At 38.4% G+C, this 20535-nt stretch overlaps 1 protein-coding gene across 2 annotated transcripts; it reads right to left on the bottom strand.

Moving 5' to 3' along the window:
• Nucleotides 1–746: 746 nt before the first annotated feature.
• On the bottom strand, nucleotides 747–19706 carry uckl1a (uridine-cytidine kinase 1-like 1a). Of its 2 annotated transcripts, XM_066643554.1 has the most exons (16): nucleotides 19635–19706; nucleotides 17445–17537; nucleotides 15072–15256; nucleotides 13134–13240; nucleotides 12433–12603; nucleotides 11766–11837; nucleotides 11399–11588; nucleotides 10960–11021; nucleotides 8430–8446; nucleotides 7539–7637; nucleotides 6780–6873; nucleotides 6430–6492; nucleotides 5031–5153; nucleotides 4180–4287; nucleotides 3545–3701; nucleotides 747–3017 (listed from the first exon to the last, which is right to left on the bottom strand). In XM_066643554.1, exons 2-16 carry the CDS (start codon nucleotides 17510–17512, stop codon nucleotides 2935–2937), a joined length of 1599 nt encoding a protein of 532 aa, XP_066499651.1. In that variant the 5' UTR covers nucleotides 17513–17537; nucleotides 19635–19706; the 3' UTR covers nucleotides 747–2934. The 2 variants fall into 2 exon arrangements, with proteins under 2 accessions (XP_066499651.1, XP_066499652.1); XM_066643555.1 differs by lacking the exon at nucleotides 19635–19706 and having other exon boundaries at nucleotides 17445–17561.
• Between the last annotated feature and the right edge of the window lie 829 nt (nucleotides 19707–20535).

The raw sequence follows: 20535 nt of genomic DNA, 5'->3' as shown, positions 1-20535 counted from the left end.
ATGCTACACTAGGGTTAGCAAAGTTGTGTAACTACACACACGTTCATGGACATTCCTGAACAGAGCTGACCTCCTCTGTGTAGAGCCGTTTACAACACCACCACAATTGTCTCTGCATATTTAATCCTGTAGGCTGCTTATGGTTGGATGTAAAATTTGGTTTTTGTTCCCTATTTTGCAGATACACAAATACCAACAATAGTGGTGGTAAGCCTAGATTAGGAAAGTGGAACTGATGATGATGCCCGTTTACTTGAATTAGTCATTAGTAATAACATTTTTTAAAACCAGGATTTCCCACTTACTCTTTTGAGTTTTGTTCCAGGACTTTTTTGATATCATTTAATCTGTGGGAAAATATAAAAATAAACCGTATTAGTACTGATAAAAACATTTAATAACAGGACATAAAAAAATAATTCAGAACTTTAAAATCATAATTCAGTTAAATTTGGGTTTGGCTGTAGGATAAATTATCACACAGTTTCTTTTTATCGTTTTGTGGATATTGCCAGCAGTTAAGAGCGCTGCCCAACTGCATGTTTCTATTCAAAGAGAACACAATTTTCTCTTCTTAGATAAACTTCAGAAAAACAATTTTACAATTTAACAATTACTAATTCCAATTTGATGACAGAAAAGTGTAATTTTGACCAATTCTATTTTATACATATTTCCAAATGTGATGCTTCCTAATAAAGTGCATTCAAAAACATTAGTTGTTACAGATCACATGCATAATCTGATGAGTAGTATTATAAAGACTATGATTAAACCATCATGGCAGCGCAATGCTGTCGCTGTCACATAGCTCCAGGGTCCTGGGGTTGTGCGTTCGGGCCCCATTCTGGGTGACTGTCTGTGAGGAGTTTGGTGTGTTCTCCCCGTGGGTTTCCTCTGGGTTTCCCTGCACAGTCCATAAACACATTTTGGTAGGTGGATTGGAGACTCAAAAGTGTCCATAGTTGTGAGCGTGTGAGTGAATGTTTCAGTGTGTGTGGCCCTGTGAAGGACTGGTGCCCCCTCCAGTGATTTCGAGTAGGCTTTGGATCCACTGTGACCCTCAACTGGATAAGCGGTTACAGACAATGAATGAATGAATTTATTAAACCATCAGATGTCTTTAATCAAGACCTCCCTTCCCACATTTCAGACACAGCATAACTGAAAGTCTTACTGAGCAATCATGTCTGTGTTCATTTCTACAAATTTGTGATGCGCCAAGTAACAGCAGCGAGAGTTGTAAAACAGACTCATTTTCACAATACGGCAGTGTTACTAGGAGAATTTGGCTTCTGTTAGATGTTTATTTTTTGCAATAGCCATTACAGCCAATGAGGACAGTTTCCCGCTGAGTTGAATCTCTCTCTCTCTCATATTCTTATACCTTCTCTTTCCAGAGCTAGCTGCTTTTTCGTCTTCTTTTTGGAACCTGTTTTTTTCATTCAGGCCTTTTCGTAAGTCCTTGAGCTCAAAGCTTGTTATGAATTGTAATGTACGTGTGCCCAGTTTGAGCTTTTTTGTCCTTTTTATTACGACTCACATGGGTCACACGTGGGTCAAAACCTGTGTGCAATTGCTCATTTTTGTAGATTACAAAAATAACTTGGATTATTCACTTTTCTGCACAGAATAAACTCCTCGTGCTCCCTTAGCTGTACTTTACATAATAAACCTTACAACCAAAACTCTCCCTTTTAAATGTATTCTATAGTTCTCTGTACTTCCAATAGGCTTCCATGGTAACAGCCTGAAAAGGTGTGAGAGAGAGGGAGAGATATACTGCCACCTGGTGGTGAAGATCATACAGAACAGGACTTCAGGGATTCCAGCACTGAATCAATCACTGGGGGTGGAGCACTTGGGGGAAAAACGTCCTCTACTTATTTCTGGGGGGAGAGAGTTTGACAGGTTAAACATATCGAGTTACATAAAGTTTACACAACTGAATGTGTATCCATGTCTTTGAAATAGACAGAAAAGCATAGATTAAAGGGGAATTTCACTGATTTTTTTTATTTCTTCATAATTAAACCATTGTAAACAAAGTAGGAAAACCTGAGGTGATTGGTAGCATTGTAGCAGAAGCTCACTTTTCGATTAATTTCCATTTATTAAAAACAGATTCTTCCTAGACAAATTGTTAGGCATAACTACTATTTTTATTTTTTTATATTGTTTAGTACTATTTCACTGGATATTATGAAAATTGTATAAGAAAAAACACACCAAACCATTTTTGAATATTAAATAAAACAGCAATGCACATTTGGATATCAGGTTCCTATCATTGCTACTGAAATAAATTCAGAGTTAATAATTCTCTCTACAACTTTTATTACAACTGTTTCATTACTCCTGAAAGATTAATTGTCAAATTGAAAAATTATGCAGATTTTTTCTGATACTGGTGTCTGATACTCAGCACCTGAACATATAAAAGGCTGCTGCAATTTTCACTAGCCACACAGGATTAAAAAACACCATTACAAATTTCCATGAGGGAAAGTCTTGAAAAATGTAGTTGGTTCCCACTTGTTTTTCCGCAAAATGACATTGTTGTGTCCATTATTACTGTGCTGTTATCACTCTGAATATAATCCATCTGGAAGACAACTCTTGTGCAACTATTGCTTCAGTGTCTCATTCAATGGAACATTTTCTAATGACACCCCAGTAAGTAAGTGATATAAGTGGCATCTACATTTTGTCTAAAAGTAGTGTTGTTTCCCCATGACAGACTCCTTGTGATCCCTTGAGTACTTAAAATGCAGTCCTATTTGGTCTGGCTGAATACTGAATCTATCATTTTAGTCAAACTATTCTTGTCAAATGACAGGAAAAGTATATGGGGTGTGTTTAAAAGAGATGTGGAGAAGTTACATATACTCAAATTGCAGAATTCTTGAGGTGGATGAAATATATGACTCAACATTAGCAGCTGGGCAGTTTTTGGTCCTCATTGTCACTCCATGATGAAGGGGCATCTGTTCCAAAGTAGCGGTCCCCAAAGTCACCTTTATGTGTGAAACACATACACACACACACACACACACACACACACACACAGTGCATTTCTCTATTTCATGCTTTTAAGAGCCACACAAATCACCTGAGGATCACTGAAAAGTTGGGTGTAGGTTTTAAAAGCACTTCAGATTAAATTATGCATGTTTTACTAAACTCCTTTTACTATTTTATGTTGATTGTCCTTCACCATATGCATGCATTTCCATTTGGGTCTTTTAGGGACTTTCTGACCAGATGGACAGATATGTGGAGATGAAGCGCAAAATATGCCAACATATGGCTTCAATATGCACATGTACTCTGTAATTTTTCTCTCAGACTCACAAGCTATTGGTTAAAGGGGCGGTTCTATATGCAATTTGATAATCTGCAGTGTCACAGTGTCATTAAACTGAATATTATGTACAGAGGCACTGTGTGTGTGAGAGAGAGAGTGTGTGTGAGTAAGAGAGAGACTGGCCATATCAAGGCACATTTTTGCATTGTAAATCTGACCCCAAGTGTTAGGACCCACCTATCCCTGGAATGACATGAAGAAAATCATCGAGACTCTTGTCTACTGCACTAGTGATGATTTTGACCTGAGGGAAGGCATAGGCCACAGAGTGGACCCCTAGTTCGGCCATCAGTAGAGACACCAAGAGAATATTCTCTTCTTGAACGTCGTGGTCCTGCACAAACACAAATACACACACACACACACCGGCACATTGATTGTTGCTACAATCAATATGTAATTCAAATAATACATTTTTTACAGCACTGTACTGCAATCAAAGGGGAGGGGGAGGGGAAGGGATTGATTACCCACCCTCCTCTAAAAGTTATATAGTGCAGTTTCTGCAGTGCAGAGCCTGGAATATCAATGACAGAGGCTATATTCTCCCTATTACAGGTTGGTGAAGCATCACAATAATTTAAAATCTGTTATTTAAAAAATACATATTACATAGTGTTCCTTTAGGAGTATTTGTGAACAACACATAATTCAGTCAAAAGAGCTTTATATGAACAATGTGAATGTATTCTTCTATGCGTGATTTTCTCTTTTTCCTCCACATAACCAGGTACACGGTCACCACTGTCTTCCTTTGTTATTGCATGCATGTGATTGTTTTACTGACCAGTTTTACTGGTCATTCTACGTACCAACAGCACTCTTATAGCCATCATGGCCGCTGCTCCAGTGGACACAGTGCTGTCCATCAGAATCACATGGTCCTCACTGATGTCTTTGGGCAGTCGCAGGTAGTGCAGCTGAACACAGGAGGACAGGGCCGAGGAAGCCAGAGGAAGAGGAGCAAATACAGATGCTGTTACCAAGGAAACAAAGTGAGGAAGAGGCAAGCTACTGGCGCCAAAATGAACACAAACCGAGGAGTCAGGGCTCTTGTTACCATGGAGACTGAGTCATGCCACCAGACAAAGAGGACAGGAGTTGTTTTAGGGGTGAAGAGAAATATACTAAAAACAAAGACATAACTTTACCTTTACATTAACTTTACCGAGTAGGGTTCACACTCCTGATAATAAACATGGAGATGAGCAAGTGTTCGTAATTTGAAAAACTCAAATAAGAATGGAGTCTCATCTTACTATTATTGAACCTAACCTAAGGGCCCATTTCTCAGGCCCAGTGTATGACTCACTTCTAATAGACAATCTGATGTGGCTAAACTGGCAAAAAGCTGCACTGGGCTTACAAATGGCATGGACAGCCAGTAATTTAACCATCCCACCAAAAGCCTAAAACAACTAAATGACTCAAAGACTAGTACATTCTTAATTTCTTGACTGTAACATGCTGTCAGTAATTGGTATTAATAATGCAAACATCATGATAAGGAGACTTTTTAAGGAATTAAATATATAGTTATATTGCTGACAATTCTACAAATTTATTTACAACAATTACACTTCATGTTCATGATTTGCATCCCTAATACATATGTAAAAGGGTCTATGGCTAATAGAGTGGTTCAGTAACTGCAGGGAAGTACCTCTGGTTCTCCTGAGTCCAAATTAGTCTGTATGAGGATCTTTCCGATGCGGACGTCCTTACACACAGCCCTCAAAGCAGGCTCCATAGTCTCACCAGCCCGCAGGACAGACACACCTGTGATCTATCACAAAAAAAAAAAAAAAAAAAAAAAAAATGTGCACAGCTCAAAGGAATGCAACAGACTGTATAGCTCTCAAAGAAACAAAGACAGACATTGTAGTCTAAGAGACAAGCAGAGGCTAGTCTGTGAAAGAGACAGACTGAGAGACAGGGACAGAGAGAAAGATAAAAGAATTAAACTGGGAATACTGTGGATGGGCATTTTCACACTCTGAATCAATTTTATGCTACTCTATGGTCCCATCAGAGGTTTGTTTTCACACGAGAATACATTCTGAACAAAGAAATCGATTGCGCAGTTCCATACATCACATACCTACACTCAAACACATGACTGCACTTACTGCTGGGTGAATGGCCTGTCTCACAAAACATCTGTCAATGTGTTTTGGGAGGCTTTCAGCACTCCACATATAACTCGTTCAATTTTAATCTTATTATTCAGACATTAGATATTCATTCATTCATTTATTTATTGTCTGTAAGCGCTTATCCAGTTCAGGTTCTTGTTGGGTCCGGAGCCTACACGGAATCATTGGGCGCAAAGCAGGAACACACTCTGGAGGGGGCGAGTCTTTCGCAGTGCGACAAACACACACACACACACACATTCACTCACATCTTTTTAAGTAGCCAATCCACCTACCAACGTGCACTGCGTGAGGAAACCAGGGCACCTGGAGGAAACCCACATGGACACAGGGAGAACACTGGCGCTGTGTGACTGCAACACTACGCCCGCCACTTACTAAAATATATTAATATTATGAAACTTATTCATCATGTGTCATCACTTCCTAATGCTTCCTCATGGTAGGCTAGTATTTACAGCTGAAATCCAATATCTAGTATCTATCCTTCATTAACTAAATTTAGTTTCTCCTGATGAAATTAAAATAAATACATACAATGACTGGAGAACAGAGATACAGAAATCAAACCTGCATTCCTCAAAGTGTAATCTTCAAACCTATATATTAATTAGCTTAGTGAGTTCATGTCTACTGGCAGCACTTTATCACTTAATCCACACAACCTGTATGTCATGTATTCAAAGAAAGAAACGAGTGCTGTTTAAGAGCAAGCTACTGAATCCAGGGCCAATTTTTAGGTTGACCAAAGGGATTTTCTTTGGTTCATGCACAAATTTCTACTGTGTACAAATGTACTGACCTCTGTGTGCAAACAGTCTTGAATTCTGAAAACAACTCTTTTGAAAGTGTGAAAACACCCACAGGGACCAAAGAACATGCTCAGACCTTCACACCTGCTCTTACCCCTTTCCCACTGAAAGTGCGTCCTTCATACGCTTGACCTTGAGGAGTCTGCACCATGCTCTTCTGTAGTAAAAAGAACCATTGTGCATTCTCGTCATTTCACACATACACACACTTGCGAATGGTGAAGTGCTGTTCGGTGTATTAATTAGTGTATGAAAAATTAATGAATCCAGGTCAGCAGAAGAGTGTAGAAAAGATACAGCAGAAGAATACAAAGCTATAATTAGTATTGTGCACTGCGGAGATGGCTTTGATCTCATAAACACCAGCAAAGTTTGCCAAAGGGGTAAAAAAAAATCTGAGAACTGCTTCACTCTCACACAGATATATTATATATATACACACACCTTAGAAGGTAAGAATGACAAAGCGTGTTCAATCAGTAACCGCATTAGTCTCTTTGAGTAGAAGATAAACTCGTCCCGACTGGTGTCTTTATTCCTACAAAAATTGAAGGGGAAAAAAAGATATAATTTAATGTAATATAGCACAAAGGATAAAAGACATAAACACCAGTTTAAGGTTTATAGATATAAAATTGTAAGTGCAATGGTAAGACTTTTTCAGAAGTTAACATTTAAATGTGTTTAAACATGTAGCACTACCACAAAATCACAGTGCAATCAGTAAATTAAGGTAAACCAGTTTTGGACACAGACTTCTCATTGGCAAAAAAAGCATGAAATGCATGAAATGAGAATGGGATACTCTGAAGCAGATTCACATAACCTAGCATACTAACTTCCAAAAATAATGCAGAATATTTACACTTTACAACCCCCCTCCCCAGCTCCCCAGGTTGTATAACAGTGGAACTGATCTAGATCTAATCATTCAACAGTGCAATCAGTATCTAACTCATATTCTGGTGGCTGAATGCCATCACGTCCTTACAGAAATGTTCAAACATCTAAGTTATCATAAGAGTAGAAGCTATTGCTGCAATCATTGAAGAAACACCTATCAGCAACTTGGATGTGAAATAGTGGATGAGAAAGTCACTAAATGAAGGTACAGAATATTTATGTTGATTTGGCTTAACATTTGTTGCCCCTCACCCAATATTTTACCCCTGCTCTCTAGGCAGGTTTCATCTGAGTGCCAACCTGATGATGGTATGGAGACCGCGGACTTGTGGAGTGCTTTCCAATACACTGAGAGTTTGAGGGAGCGGCTGGGACTGGTGAGCTGTAGCCAGAAGTGCCCTGTGAGTGTATGAGTGAAATAAAATTAGCAACATATCAAAGGAATTTCTTAACATTTGTTAACCTAATCTCCATTTGTCATATCTAGAACCTGTGGATTACTAGACAATTATATTAAAGTGTTGTCTAGACCCTAAAATATGTCTTGTAAAGCTGAAAGTGAATATCAGAACTGTTAGTTTCTTTAATGTTATTAGTATGGGCCAGAAATATTTCATAACCCTAAAATGAAATGAAAGGATGAGAAATGACAAAGTTGGAGTTGTCTTTATAAGCCTTAATAAGAAAAACAACGGTGTAAGGAATGACAGGGAAACATCTGTGAAGAATGTGAGAATTTGAACAGAGACGAGAACGCTGCTCAAAAGGGCAAGTGTGTGAGCCATTTGATTTCAAATGGAAACACACACACACACACACAAACACACAAATGTACACTTATCCACAGCTTTGCTGCTGTCTACAGCTTTGGCTCTGGGGAGAGCAGCTGACAGCTCATCTGAGGACGTGTGGCAGTGTTACTAAACGCTTTACAGCTTTGCGTCTGACCTCTGCCTTAACAGCTACAGGTAGAGAGAAGATCAGAAAGCTTGCTGTCTCTCCTTGTAGTCTAACAGAGGATAATGATGGGACAAACAATCACGACAACTCCCCCAGGATCACAGGACCAGACAGAGAAAGAAGAACAAAAACAACACTAGAGACACAGCGAGAGGATAACATGAAGCCATGGATTAATGGGAAGCTATTAAAGGAGCTAAATTAGGAAGTTAAAAGAGGTAAATACTCCACCTGACACTGAGCTCTCGCTGCTCAGTTAAGAAGACAGCAAGACGACAAAGAGCAAAGAGAGAAGATACAAGAAGTGAATAAATACAGAACTTACAATGGCCTCCACTAAGGAGTTGGACAACACCTTTTAAATACTGTTGAAACAATGACTAATATTCAATATAACAATGAAGATATTTTAATATTAATAAGATATATAGCATACGTTTAAAGATTTATCGATATATCCTAATTAATACATTTAGCTTCTTTTAGGTGCACTCGATGTGGTGGTGTTGTGGAGCTACCCTGGCCTTATGGTTAGGGAAGAGTGCTTGGGACTGGAAGGTTGCTGGTTCTATCCCCAAGACAGGCAGGAAAACTGGGAGTGGTGAGAGCAAAGGAACAGCACCGTCTCCTCCCTTGGTTCACATCCAAGATGCCCTTGAGCTAGGCACCTAACTGATCAATTGTGCTGGGGATGGATGCTTGCCACTCTGGGTTGTGTGCAATAGAGAGTGTGTGTGTATGTTCACTGCCATGGATAGGTTAAATGTAGAAGACACATTGTGCGTTGTACAATGGCAAATAAAAATGCATGTTATAAAATGCATGTTTGTGCATGCACAGCTTGTAATATCCCAGAAAAAAAGCAGTCACAAAAACCAATGTCACCAACGCCTTCATAGACAAGTAGCAGCGTTACTGCAGCTAAAGATAAGGACAAACTACCTATTACCTACTACAATCATTTCAGGACTGTTGGATAAACAGGTGTTCACAGGTTTCGGCTATAAATAGGTGTCGGCAATACTACTAAAAGACTGACCAACTGCAATTATCATAAAAAAATAACACATTTAGGCCAGCTGACCAAGCCATGCTACACTCAAAAATGTATTCCTGTTCACCCCTTAACACTAAATCAATGCCATGTCCCATGTGCTATTATAATATTATTTTGGGGTAAGATATCAAGAACCGTATATACACATGACCCTGTCCCACATGAAACCCACCAGGAGTATTTTCTTTTATGTTATACAATACCCAGGACTGTCACTAGAGATTTATGATTTGGGGGGCTAAGCTTTGACCAAGGAGGTCTGGGGTAATTGCCTCATAGCAGCAAATTTCTTTGATGAGGTACATATTAAGCAAAGCCACAAATAGCTGCTGCCTTTACAAAAATTTTGAATATCCATCTATAGGCAGTAAAAAAAAACTGAGCTGTGAGCAACTATTAAAATACACAGTCATAACGTCAGGAAACGACACTAACATCAATTCAGTCTGCCCTAAATACTGCAGTGTTTAATGCATGAACATTTTAACTGGCCTTTTCAGCAAGTTTAATTTACATTCAGTAATCAGGTTTCCTCTACTGCATGAAGTTATTTCCCTTACTTTTAGGAAACTCACTATACGTTCACGTGTGTGTAGGGTTGCCAACTTTCTGAAATCAAAATAAGGAATGCAGAGGCCAGGGAATGCGCTTGTAAATTCTTTTTGACTGTAGTCGATCAAATAAACTTTTTTTGTCAGACATTTATTAATCCAACTGCCATCAGGATGGTCAGTGTCCGTCTGTAGCTTTTTTGAACAATAGCAAAGCAGAATCTGTCCATATATTTTCAAATACTGTATTACCAATTTAAATAACTGTATTATTTTTAATTGTTCATTAATTACAATAAGATCTGAAGTGAAAGAATCTTATTGGTCCAAGAGTTTAAAAGTCTCATCCTCATTACATTATCATATTTAACTTATGTCCAGTCAACATGTCATAGAATGAATTAGTACTCATATTTGTCTTACACAAATAATCTATTTGAAAATATCTAATGTGATTTTAATGTATAAAGAATTATTTTGATTCAGAAATGTACCTGTGGTATGTTGAGGGAGAATGGTTTCAGTACTGACCCGCTGCTCTCAGCTCCGCTGCAAAACAAATCGCTGTAGGAGGGACTGTGAACCCATTGGCTGCAGAACTGAATGATGGACAGGTAACACTGGCTGCTGATTGGATAAATAAAGGTCACGACCAATGAAAGCGCATTTTCTGTTTAGGAGCCGTGGAGAATCTGCCCCTTGCTACGACTAGGAGAAAGCTGCGTGTTTCTGTCTATCGCCAAAACAGTGTGACCTCAAAAATACAAAACAAAACGAGTCTCGTATCGGTTCAAAACGGAACACACATTTTAGTGTCCAAATACGAGATGATTCCGTATTTTACGGGACGGTTGGCAACACTGTGTGTATTCTGTCAAGAAATCAATACAGACTGAATTCCAACAGCTATCTGTCCACAGAGGAATGTTGTTGAAATAATTGGGTGGGGGGGCTAAAGAACATTTTACGGGTGGCTACAGCCCCCTTGAAATGGTCTAACGACATACATGACAATACCTAATATTTTCAATTCTGTATGTAACAGGTAAAAAAGTACCTTCCCTTGTGAAAGGCAGAGGGTGCTATTTCTATAAGCAACAAGCTTCTGGATATGTAATGAAATGTGCAATTTAGAAATGTGTGCCAAACATACCTCCTCCAGCTGGCTGTGAACATGCTGTACAATCAGGTCAATGGCCACCATGTTTTCCCCACCTGCAAGAATGTGATTAAGTGAGGTGAAAAAATAGGACATGCCCTTAGTTTTTTTATTAGATTGTTGCATGCAATGTATGTAACACTTGCTGGATGCTGGTATAGTTACATACTTGTGTTGTCTTATTATGACCTCGACCGTAATTTCATTATGAATGGGTAAATGAAATTTGTACTAGGAATAAGATTTTGCCATTTAATTTATTTGTTTATTTAACAGGGACAATGCATATAATTGCAGAAAATGTAGCCAAAAGGATAATATTCATCTGCATTTCCTGGGAAGGTTTATGCTGCTATTACAATGAATAAATAATAAAAAAAAGTTCCATTTTAGATATAGAAGGTCTTGACAAAACAGTAACTATATAACTGACCTCGTGGGACCACAATATCTGCCAGTCTCATAGTGGGTTCGATGTACTGCTCAAAGGCTGGCTTCACAAATTTATTATATTGCTTGATGACACCTTCAATGTCCCTTCCACGCTCAGTAATGTCCCTCTTCAGCCTCCGTACCAGGCGGATATCTGAATCTGTGTCCACAAAGATCTTCATGTCCAACAGCTGCAGGATAATGGCATATCACAGCGTGAGTTGAAAGTATTATTAGAAGCTCCTGCATAAAAAGAAACTAAAATTTATGTTGATTATTAAGATTAAAATCCCTTAGCTTTTTCAAGAGAGCTACAACAGGCTTTTCTAACCTCTTTCCTTATATCTAAACTAAAAAAGGTATTTTACCTGCAAAAGCTCTTTATCAGCAAAAGCCATAATCCCTTCAAAGATGATGACACTGGCACCATAAACATTTTTCTAGGGAAGATTAGGAGGGATGAGAAAATTTGCAATCATCCATTTGTGTGTGTGTATGTGTGTGTGTGTGTGTGTTTGTATTTATTTTTAAATGAATATATATACATAGGTGGCACAGTGGTGCAGCAGGTAGTGTCGCAGTCACAAAGCTCCAGGGACCTGGAGGTTTTGGGTTTGATTCCCGCTCTGGGTGACTGTCTGTGAGGAGTTGGTGTGTTCTCCCCTCGTCCGCGTGGGTTTCCTCTGGGTGCTCAAGTTTCCTCCCACAGTCCAAAAACACACATTGGCAGGTGGATTGTCGACTCAAAAGTGTCCGTAGGTGTGAATGTGTGTGTTGCCCTGTGAAGGACTGGCGCCCCCTCCAGGGTGTATTCCTGCCTTGCGCCAAATAATTCCAGGTAGGTTCTGGACCCACCGTGACCCTGAACTGGATAAGTGGTTACAGATAATGAATGAATGAATGACAGTACAAAACTAACATAAATCCATTCATATGTTAAGATGATAAAACTTAATCCATCCTGAAAAAGCAAAAAAAACAAAAACCCTTATTTTTAAAGTTCTGATTTCAGTAGCTCATCTCTGACACACTCACCCACTCTTTCTGTCGCCCATGAGTGGTGAAGTCATACACTGGGATCTTCACACTCTTGCCCAGTTTGAGCTTCCTGAGTGTGGTCACTAGAAGCTCAAAATCGAAGGCTCCGGGGTGGTCAAAATTATAGTCATTACTAGCAGCTAGAGTTTGCTCTTCTGCTGAGAGGACCTGGAAACAACAAGTCATGACATTGGATCACAAATTCAGACAAGATACAGCAGGATAGCACAATATAGATATTATATATATATGTATTATTAATATGCAAAATTTTCATTTTACTGTTGTTAAAATAGGACATGATATGACGTAACAGAATGGCCTGCATAGTTATGATGAGGTTTGTTGACATTAGATTATCTTAGTGCTATAATATGTTACCACACCTTTAATTTCCAGTCAAACTAACCATTAAGTAAAAGTAATTTTTTGGCTCAGCGGAGACCTCAATACTACTGGAAGAAGCAGAAGGTGCAACTAACCTCTACAACTGAACTGCAGATTTCCTTGAAAAATTGTTCAAGCAATTTTAATAAAAGCAAATAGAGGATGAAGCAATTATATATATATAATTGCTTCATCCTCTATTTGCTTTTATTATCATATATATATCAAGAGGGAACGGTAGGAAAGCAACTTACTGTAGACTCATTCAGAACAAACACACACATGCATGCAAAAACACACACTCAACTCACCTTGTAGAAAGAGTCCATGGACAGGAGAACTACCCAGGGAACATCCAGAGCCTCTATGATCTCATTAGCAACTGTAGTCTTTCCTGAGGCACTGCCACCACATAAACCTATACAGTGGAAAGGGATATGAAATGACCAAGTACTTTGTTACTAACATTCTGTATTATTATCAGATTGTACTTTAAATTTTATCTTTTATCAAAGCCAAAAAATCTCGTTAAGGTAGATTGTTTGTATCTTTTGTACACTCTCAGAAACAAAGATGCAGTAGAGGTACATTATTGGTCACTAAAGGTACAAACTCTGTAAATGTACCTTTAAAAGATACAGCAGTGGTGTTAAAATCCAGTTGTCTTCCTTAAAGGTACATTACACATTCTCTTCTCCAGAGAGATGAATATTCATAATTTTTCATTATAGAACTGTGTAAAGTAAGAGAACATAAGTACCCGAAGATGAAATGAGGAGTATGAAATCATACAATTTTAAAATCTACAATTATTAATAGGTTAAGGTACAATTATGTTCCCTATTTAAAAATACAAATATGTACCCTTGAGGGTATCACCACAGTGACAGCAAAAGTTACCACCACACTGACAATTTTTCTAACAGTGTTAAAAAAAGCCCCAAAGGATCTCAATTAATGTGTTGGTCAAAATATAAACCTGTATGTTTAAAAATAACTTGGGATTTGTTAGAGCCCTCACGTCAAATACATTTTCAATATCAATAATGATATAAATAAAGATCACTTGACCTCATAATTATGTCAGACACTACACTCTGCACCCCTACTACAAGTACGTAGTATCTTAGGTTTTGCATAATTATTTACCCAATTTACATTCACAATATTATCATATAAAAGTTACATATAAATGGTAGAGGTGCACAGATAGGGGAATTTTAAGCCAGTGCTGACATCCAATAACTATCAATGTCAATAGTAACTTTTTAGACCAAGTACTGCCCATTATCAAACCAAAACCATGTTATAAAATCAAGTCAAATAACTAGGCCTTAACCAAATGTTTTAAACACAATTATACATTTATAACACAGAAAATATATGGGAAATACATGTTTTAAAACAAATGAGAAGTCATTTTAATATTTTTAAAATTACATTTAATAGGTGTAAACAGAGCGGTGCTTGGAGCAGGTGCTAACAGTGGCTTTTGGCACTTGTATCAGCAGGTAAAGGAGGCACTGCGCTCTATTGATGCTAAGAATGGCCACTTTTTTCCTATATAGCTGAGCATTTTCTTCTATTTTGCCTTCACATGTACAGAATTCTCACTTTGTTTCTTTCTATATTTTGCCTCTTTGAATTAGACCTTCTGGGCTCCAGACTATTTCTCAGGCTTGGTATCGGCTTGTTTTTCTCGCTTCTGCTTTGTCCTTTTTGTAATAAGGTCCAAACTGCGCATGTCTGTCTCTAGCCTTTGCTTAAGAAATGCTGCCCCCCCCCTTGTTCTTTTACAGACTTAATCAACTACTGTGCATGCCTATTTTTTTTTTTAAACAAACTAATTTCAAATGGGTATAATTATGAAAACTGTGAAACATCATGTAATTTACACATGAAAACTTTAGATGTTCAGTTATGACACATAATTAGTACATTGTTCAAGGTCATTTGGCGTACCACCTCTTGCTGCTTTATGTACCACCAGTGGTAAGCATACCACAGTTTGAGAACCGCCTTTATATTAAGGTATATTGACCTATAAATATATATTTTTATTATTTATAATTAAGAAAACTTAGCAACTTAGCATCCACTAAATGCCCTGCTCTTCCAGAATACAGTAAGTAGGAAACCAAACATTGGACCTGTCTAAAAATAAAAATTACAATATCACTGTTCATCACTACTAAATTGTTGTATTTACAGGATGTTTGCTCAGTTTATCACATGAAGCCTCTTCGTACCAATGACAAAGGCTTCTTTGGACTGTGTTCCATGCTCATTGTACCAGGGCGGTCTGCCGGCAGTGTAGATTGTGCGGGTGCCAGTGCGTAGTAGTGGTGGCTCTGCTTTACCCAAAGTTGTGCTCTTCCTCCGGGGGGTATTGACTAATGGGAGGAGCCTGTCCAAAGAGTCCTCCCCACTGCCACTGCAACATTATAAGCAACAGTTAACCTTTTAACAATTTTTTTCATTATCTGGGGAAATTACATTTATGCAGACATTTTATCATCTGTATCATTGTCCAACCAATGTGAAATAAGCTCCCTGGACAACAAATTAGCCACCTTGCATGTTTTAGATTGAGATGAGGTGGTACAGTGCAGTAAATGTCTTATTGGAAATGTTGAAAAAGGGTTGTTAAAATCATAGATGTTAATGACTGGCAAAAAGGAGTGACTGCATTTGGGCATGTCAAAGGATGTTGGAAGTAGCTGAATTTGCAGGGGGATGAAAGGAAATGGCCAAACTGATATACCAGCAGTGGCAAAAACAACAGTCTACAGAAACATCTCATCAGAGCTGTGCCTGAAAGATTACACTGACAGACATGGATCAACAGAATGATTCATGGCTTGTGAATGAAAATTGATTTGCCTACATTGAGCTGGACAACCAGGATATACCTTTTGCTCATCGTCTTGCTGAGAAACATAAAATTCTTGTCTCTGTATTCTAAGATGACAATTCTCTTGTTCATAAGGCTGTTGACCATTCAGGATCATTCATACATCTGGACTGGCCTGCTAAATCCCCAGATTTTAATCATCTCTTAAATCTGTGGGACTACCTGAAACAACAAGGAAATTCCAGGGAAGGCTTCTACAAAATCTGGTCAAATTGCACAATTTGTTGATTCAAGAGTGTCTGAACATTGAGGTCAGCTATATCCAGACACTTGTCCAGTCCATGCCAAATAAAATTGCTGCTGCTATTTGTGCTCCTGGAGGTATTACATGCTATTAGGTAAGTTTCGATCACATGTGACAAATGTTTTGTCCGGTGAGCTTATTAACATTCAGTATATTGACATATATTGAAAAAAAGACAAGGAAGGAAACAGCAAAAATAAATCTGTATTAAAAAATACACCTTAGACCATGTGTGTAAGAGTAGGTGGTGTCTGGCTGTGGACTGTGTCCTTGAGTTGATTCCAACCTGTCTTTATCCTTGTTTACAATTCAAACCAAATGAAGCTAAACGATTAGAAGCCATGCACAAAGCTATTTTAGTATCAGCAGAAACAGCTTGTAAAATAATTTAGTTCATCCCACTTTCAACCTCCACTTTTATTAATTAAGGCCGTAATCAGGTGAATGGAGCAGCTGGTGTTCCAAAGTCATAAATTAATTATAGCTTCCCACAGGTACGTAAACAACGTGTTATGAATAATCAATTTGCTTAAAAAATAGATAAAGATGCTGAATTATTAATAGCTTTTCTTGACACATACACAGATAAGCCATAACATTAAAATGACCTCATTATCCATTCTCACACTTCTACTGACCACAGAGGAGCATTATGTAGTTGTACAACTACAGATTAAAGTCCACCTGTTGCTCTGCATACTTTGTTAAGGTGTTTAAAATTCCAGCACAACACACACCATCACAACATCAGTATCACTGCAGCGCAGAGAACGATCCACCACCCAAATCACACCTGCTATTTGGTGGTCCTGTGGGGGGCCCTGACCTCTGAAGAAATGGGTGACATTGGGCTGACAAAATCTACAGTGCAACAATTACACTCTGTAACTGTAGAACTAAAATGTCCATCTATATGTTCAGTAGACCTGAGAAAACAGATGAGTGTAGAAACAACATGGTCCTTTTAATGTTATGGCTGAGTAGTGTAGACTGCAGACACAAACGTGACGTGCTAAAAGAATATTAAAAGACAATCAGGTGAAACATATTGCCAGTATATTATACATTAACTATTAACATGCTTCATAATGCAATATTCCCTATGTCTTTACATCAAATGATGCAACACTGAAACTATATATAGCATCAATTATTGACATGCCCCACAGCCAGAGCAAATGCTGGAACATCTAACCATCTGAAATGAACACTTCTGTCTTTATTTGCCCTGTACCACATACTAAGGAAAGTAATAGTTAAAAAAAAAAAACAATAAAAAACACAGTGTTACGCATACTTACACAACATGAACCACTCTTCAGAAAATAGCTCTTAATGAAATATGAATCATGAGAAAAAACATCTAAAATGTCACAACATTAGATCTCAGCGCCTTAAATCAGAAGCAGCAAAAAACACACCTTGATCCCAGATCAGAAAATCTAACTTAAAATATTCACTTACCCTCCATTTGACTGCAGTGCCCAACAGCCTGAAATTCTGGCTCCAGTGTAGACAGGCAGGCTGGTCATAGCTGCCCCTCAGAACGACTGCTAACTGTCCTCACACCACAGGTAATGCAGTAAGGCCTAGTCTAGATAAAAATGCCCAACACCCCCTGCAGAATATCTGAACTCCTACAAATCATAGTCTGTGCATAATCTGCATTAATGTGGCACAGCATAAAAAGGAGAAGGGAAATGAAATGAGTTCTGTACTCTAAACTGAAGCACTCTTCATTCATTCCCATATTCTGCTGGTCATTCCTGATTAACAACAATCCACTCCAACTTGTGCTAACTTCAAGACCTTTAATGACACAAACACCACTCTCACACTCTTGGACACTCTCTTGGTGGTTAGTTTAAGAGGATCACCTATGACAGGTGACGTATGTTCAGATTATTAATAGAGCCTCTAGCAAGCAAGTGACAACCCCCTACTGTTGATCCGTGAGAGAGGGAGAGGTGAGAGAGAGAGTCACACATTGTGTCAGCAAGTCACCACCAATCATGCCAAAGAACCAACTACAGTTTAATGGGGAACTACAAATCATCCTAAATGCCTCATTCAATTTTTAAGGAGTATTAAGTCAATTGTGTCTTAATGTGAAAAGTCCATTTTACATATATTTACAATGTCGGAATATTTCATGTTGATGGCAGAGGTTTAACCCTCTAGAAGCTAAATCACAAACTGGTCAAACAAATGGTGTTTGATGGTGGAAACATTTATTGCTTCAACTGCATTAAAGATGATTCTCTTGATGTTCTATTGGATAAATAGCATCAGAAAAAGAGAAGACATGAGACAATTTTGGCTCAGACAAAAAATATTTATGCACAACATCAAAACAGAGATTCTTCAGTCCTAGGAGCTTATAAAGAAATTTCCATCTTTAGTTGGGTGCTATTTTGTCAGCAAATCAGAGCACAGTGTGAAATGTCACTAAAATTTCCAGTAAAATTCAAGAAGAGAAATTACTGGCTGCTTTTATTTCTCAGGAGAGGTATCTGAGCAGCTGAAATGTTATTTGTCTTTCCATATGATCTCCTTCTTATATAGCAGAACCTACAGGGATATTAAACTCTCTGCTATGATTTTCTTTACTAATTGGTATGTGGTTTAATTCTGAGTTAACTAATGGTCCCAAATATATTAACTATTTAAAGCCACATCCTTGTGCACTTTATGTTGCTCTGCATTGCTATTTTAGCTCCCTTTCCACTTCTTCTTCAATGTGCAGGTATAATTTGGCTGCTGTCTTATTCTCTGCACTGCAGTGAAACTGACATAATGGTGGGGTGACAGTTTGTGATGTGTTGGAGTGGATCTGACACAGCAGGACTGGTCGAGTTTTAAACCCATCAGTGTCACTGCTGGACTGAGAATAGCCAACCAACTGAAAATATTCAACCAACCGTGTCTTGTGGGTAGAATGTGCTGACCAATGATTTACTAGAGGAAGACTGTATCAATAGATGAGCTACTGTCTCTGACTTTACATTTACAAGGTGGACCACCAAGGTATTAGTGACTAACAGAGAGGACAGTGAGTGGTCAGTGTTTAAAAACTCCAGCGGCACTGCTGATCCACCTGTTCAGGGCAACATTCACTAACACAACATCACTACAGTGCTGAGAAGGACCCACCACCCAAATCATACCTGCTTTCTGCGGATCCTGACCATTGAAGAACAGGGTGAAAGGGGGCAGACAATGTACGCAGAACAACATATGGACGAATTTGCTTAAATCACACAGTTCTGAGAAATATTTTGAAAGAAATTGTAGAATTTCCCTTTTAATAACACGACAGTGTAATACACACTGAACACACAAGTCCTGGCTACGTGTCCGTCCATTAGTGATAATGTCTTTTGTGGAGGTAGACTAACATATATATCGCAAAAAAAATCAAACCCCGCAACTAGTAATCGTACGGAGGAGCCGCAAAACAACCTTTACGCCTCATAGATGTAAATAAATGTATATTTAGAAGGCTAGCTACACAGTAACTAGTGAAAACGTAGCGTAACGTTACCGTTACGTCAGTAGAGTAGTTACCCAGGGGATTTCAGACTGAAGGACGGAGAGACTGGCCACTCTGTCAAGTTTCCTGCGGTTCCTGTATATTATAAAGAGTGTTAGTACCTGTCTGAACGGGCTGAAGTTTTCTTGCTGTACTCCATCTCCTGAATTCAGCATTCCCCCCACAGTCCGCCGCCACAGACCGCCATAAAAGTGCCGCTCACTCAGTTGTTAAAACCTCACGGAAAGGCATTATGGGAATTGTAGGAACGTTAATGTAACATCCCCCAGTAATTCCCAATAATCAGTTCTGTTTTGGGTTAACATTTATCAGAAATATATAAGTCGATTTGACGTATTTTAAGAAAGTGATATGTATACTTTAGAGCTGGCTTTCCCTTCACTTCTCAATCTTTATTATTTTATCCAGTAGAGGGCAGGGTAAAACAAGAACTGGAGTTCATGCAGAATTTCTCAATAGTGACACAAATGTTTTCATCCTGGTTGGTAGGAAATTGTAAGAACATTTTTATTTTTATCCTCCAGCCAGCACACCTTAGAATCCACATCAGTTAAACCTAAGCTGGCTGGGTTTACTGGCCGTAGTACAGGTTGTGGCTGGGTTGGTGTATGGTGTGGGACACAGGTGTGCCTTCTATATGAGCCTGTAAATCTCTGTATTGGCCAGATGGGCACACATCTCTGTATAGGCCCAGATGGGCAATATATTTAATCTATCCTTGTCCTATCACTGAGCCTTGATGGCATATATAATGTGGCCTAAAATGCTGCCCATAGGAGCCCCATATGGGTTTGTTGTTTTGGAGGTTAAAATATGAAATAAAATAGGATGCTTTATTAGGGCGGTTGTTAAACCTTCTATAATGGTAAAGAACTGAATGGTAACTTGGTAAGATAATCAGAATTTCATTGATTTTGTTTCCTATTAAAGAGTCTTAGACATGACTGTACATGAATAACATACTAAAGGGCTTTTTTGACTGGAGATTTAATAATGCACATT

This window comes from Hoplias malabaricus, chromosome 14, assembly GCF_029633855.1.
Source record: "Hoplias malabaricus isolate fHopMal1 chromosome 14, fHopMal1.hap1, whole genome shotgun sequence".
NCBI lineage: Eukaryota > Metazoa > Chordata > Actinopteri > Characiformes > Erythrinidae > Hoplias > Hoplias malabaricus.
This window is presented reverse-complemented; position numbering and strand designations above follow the sequence as displayed.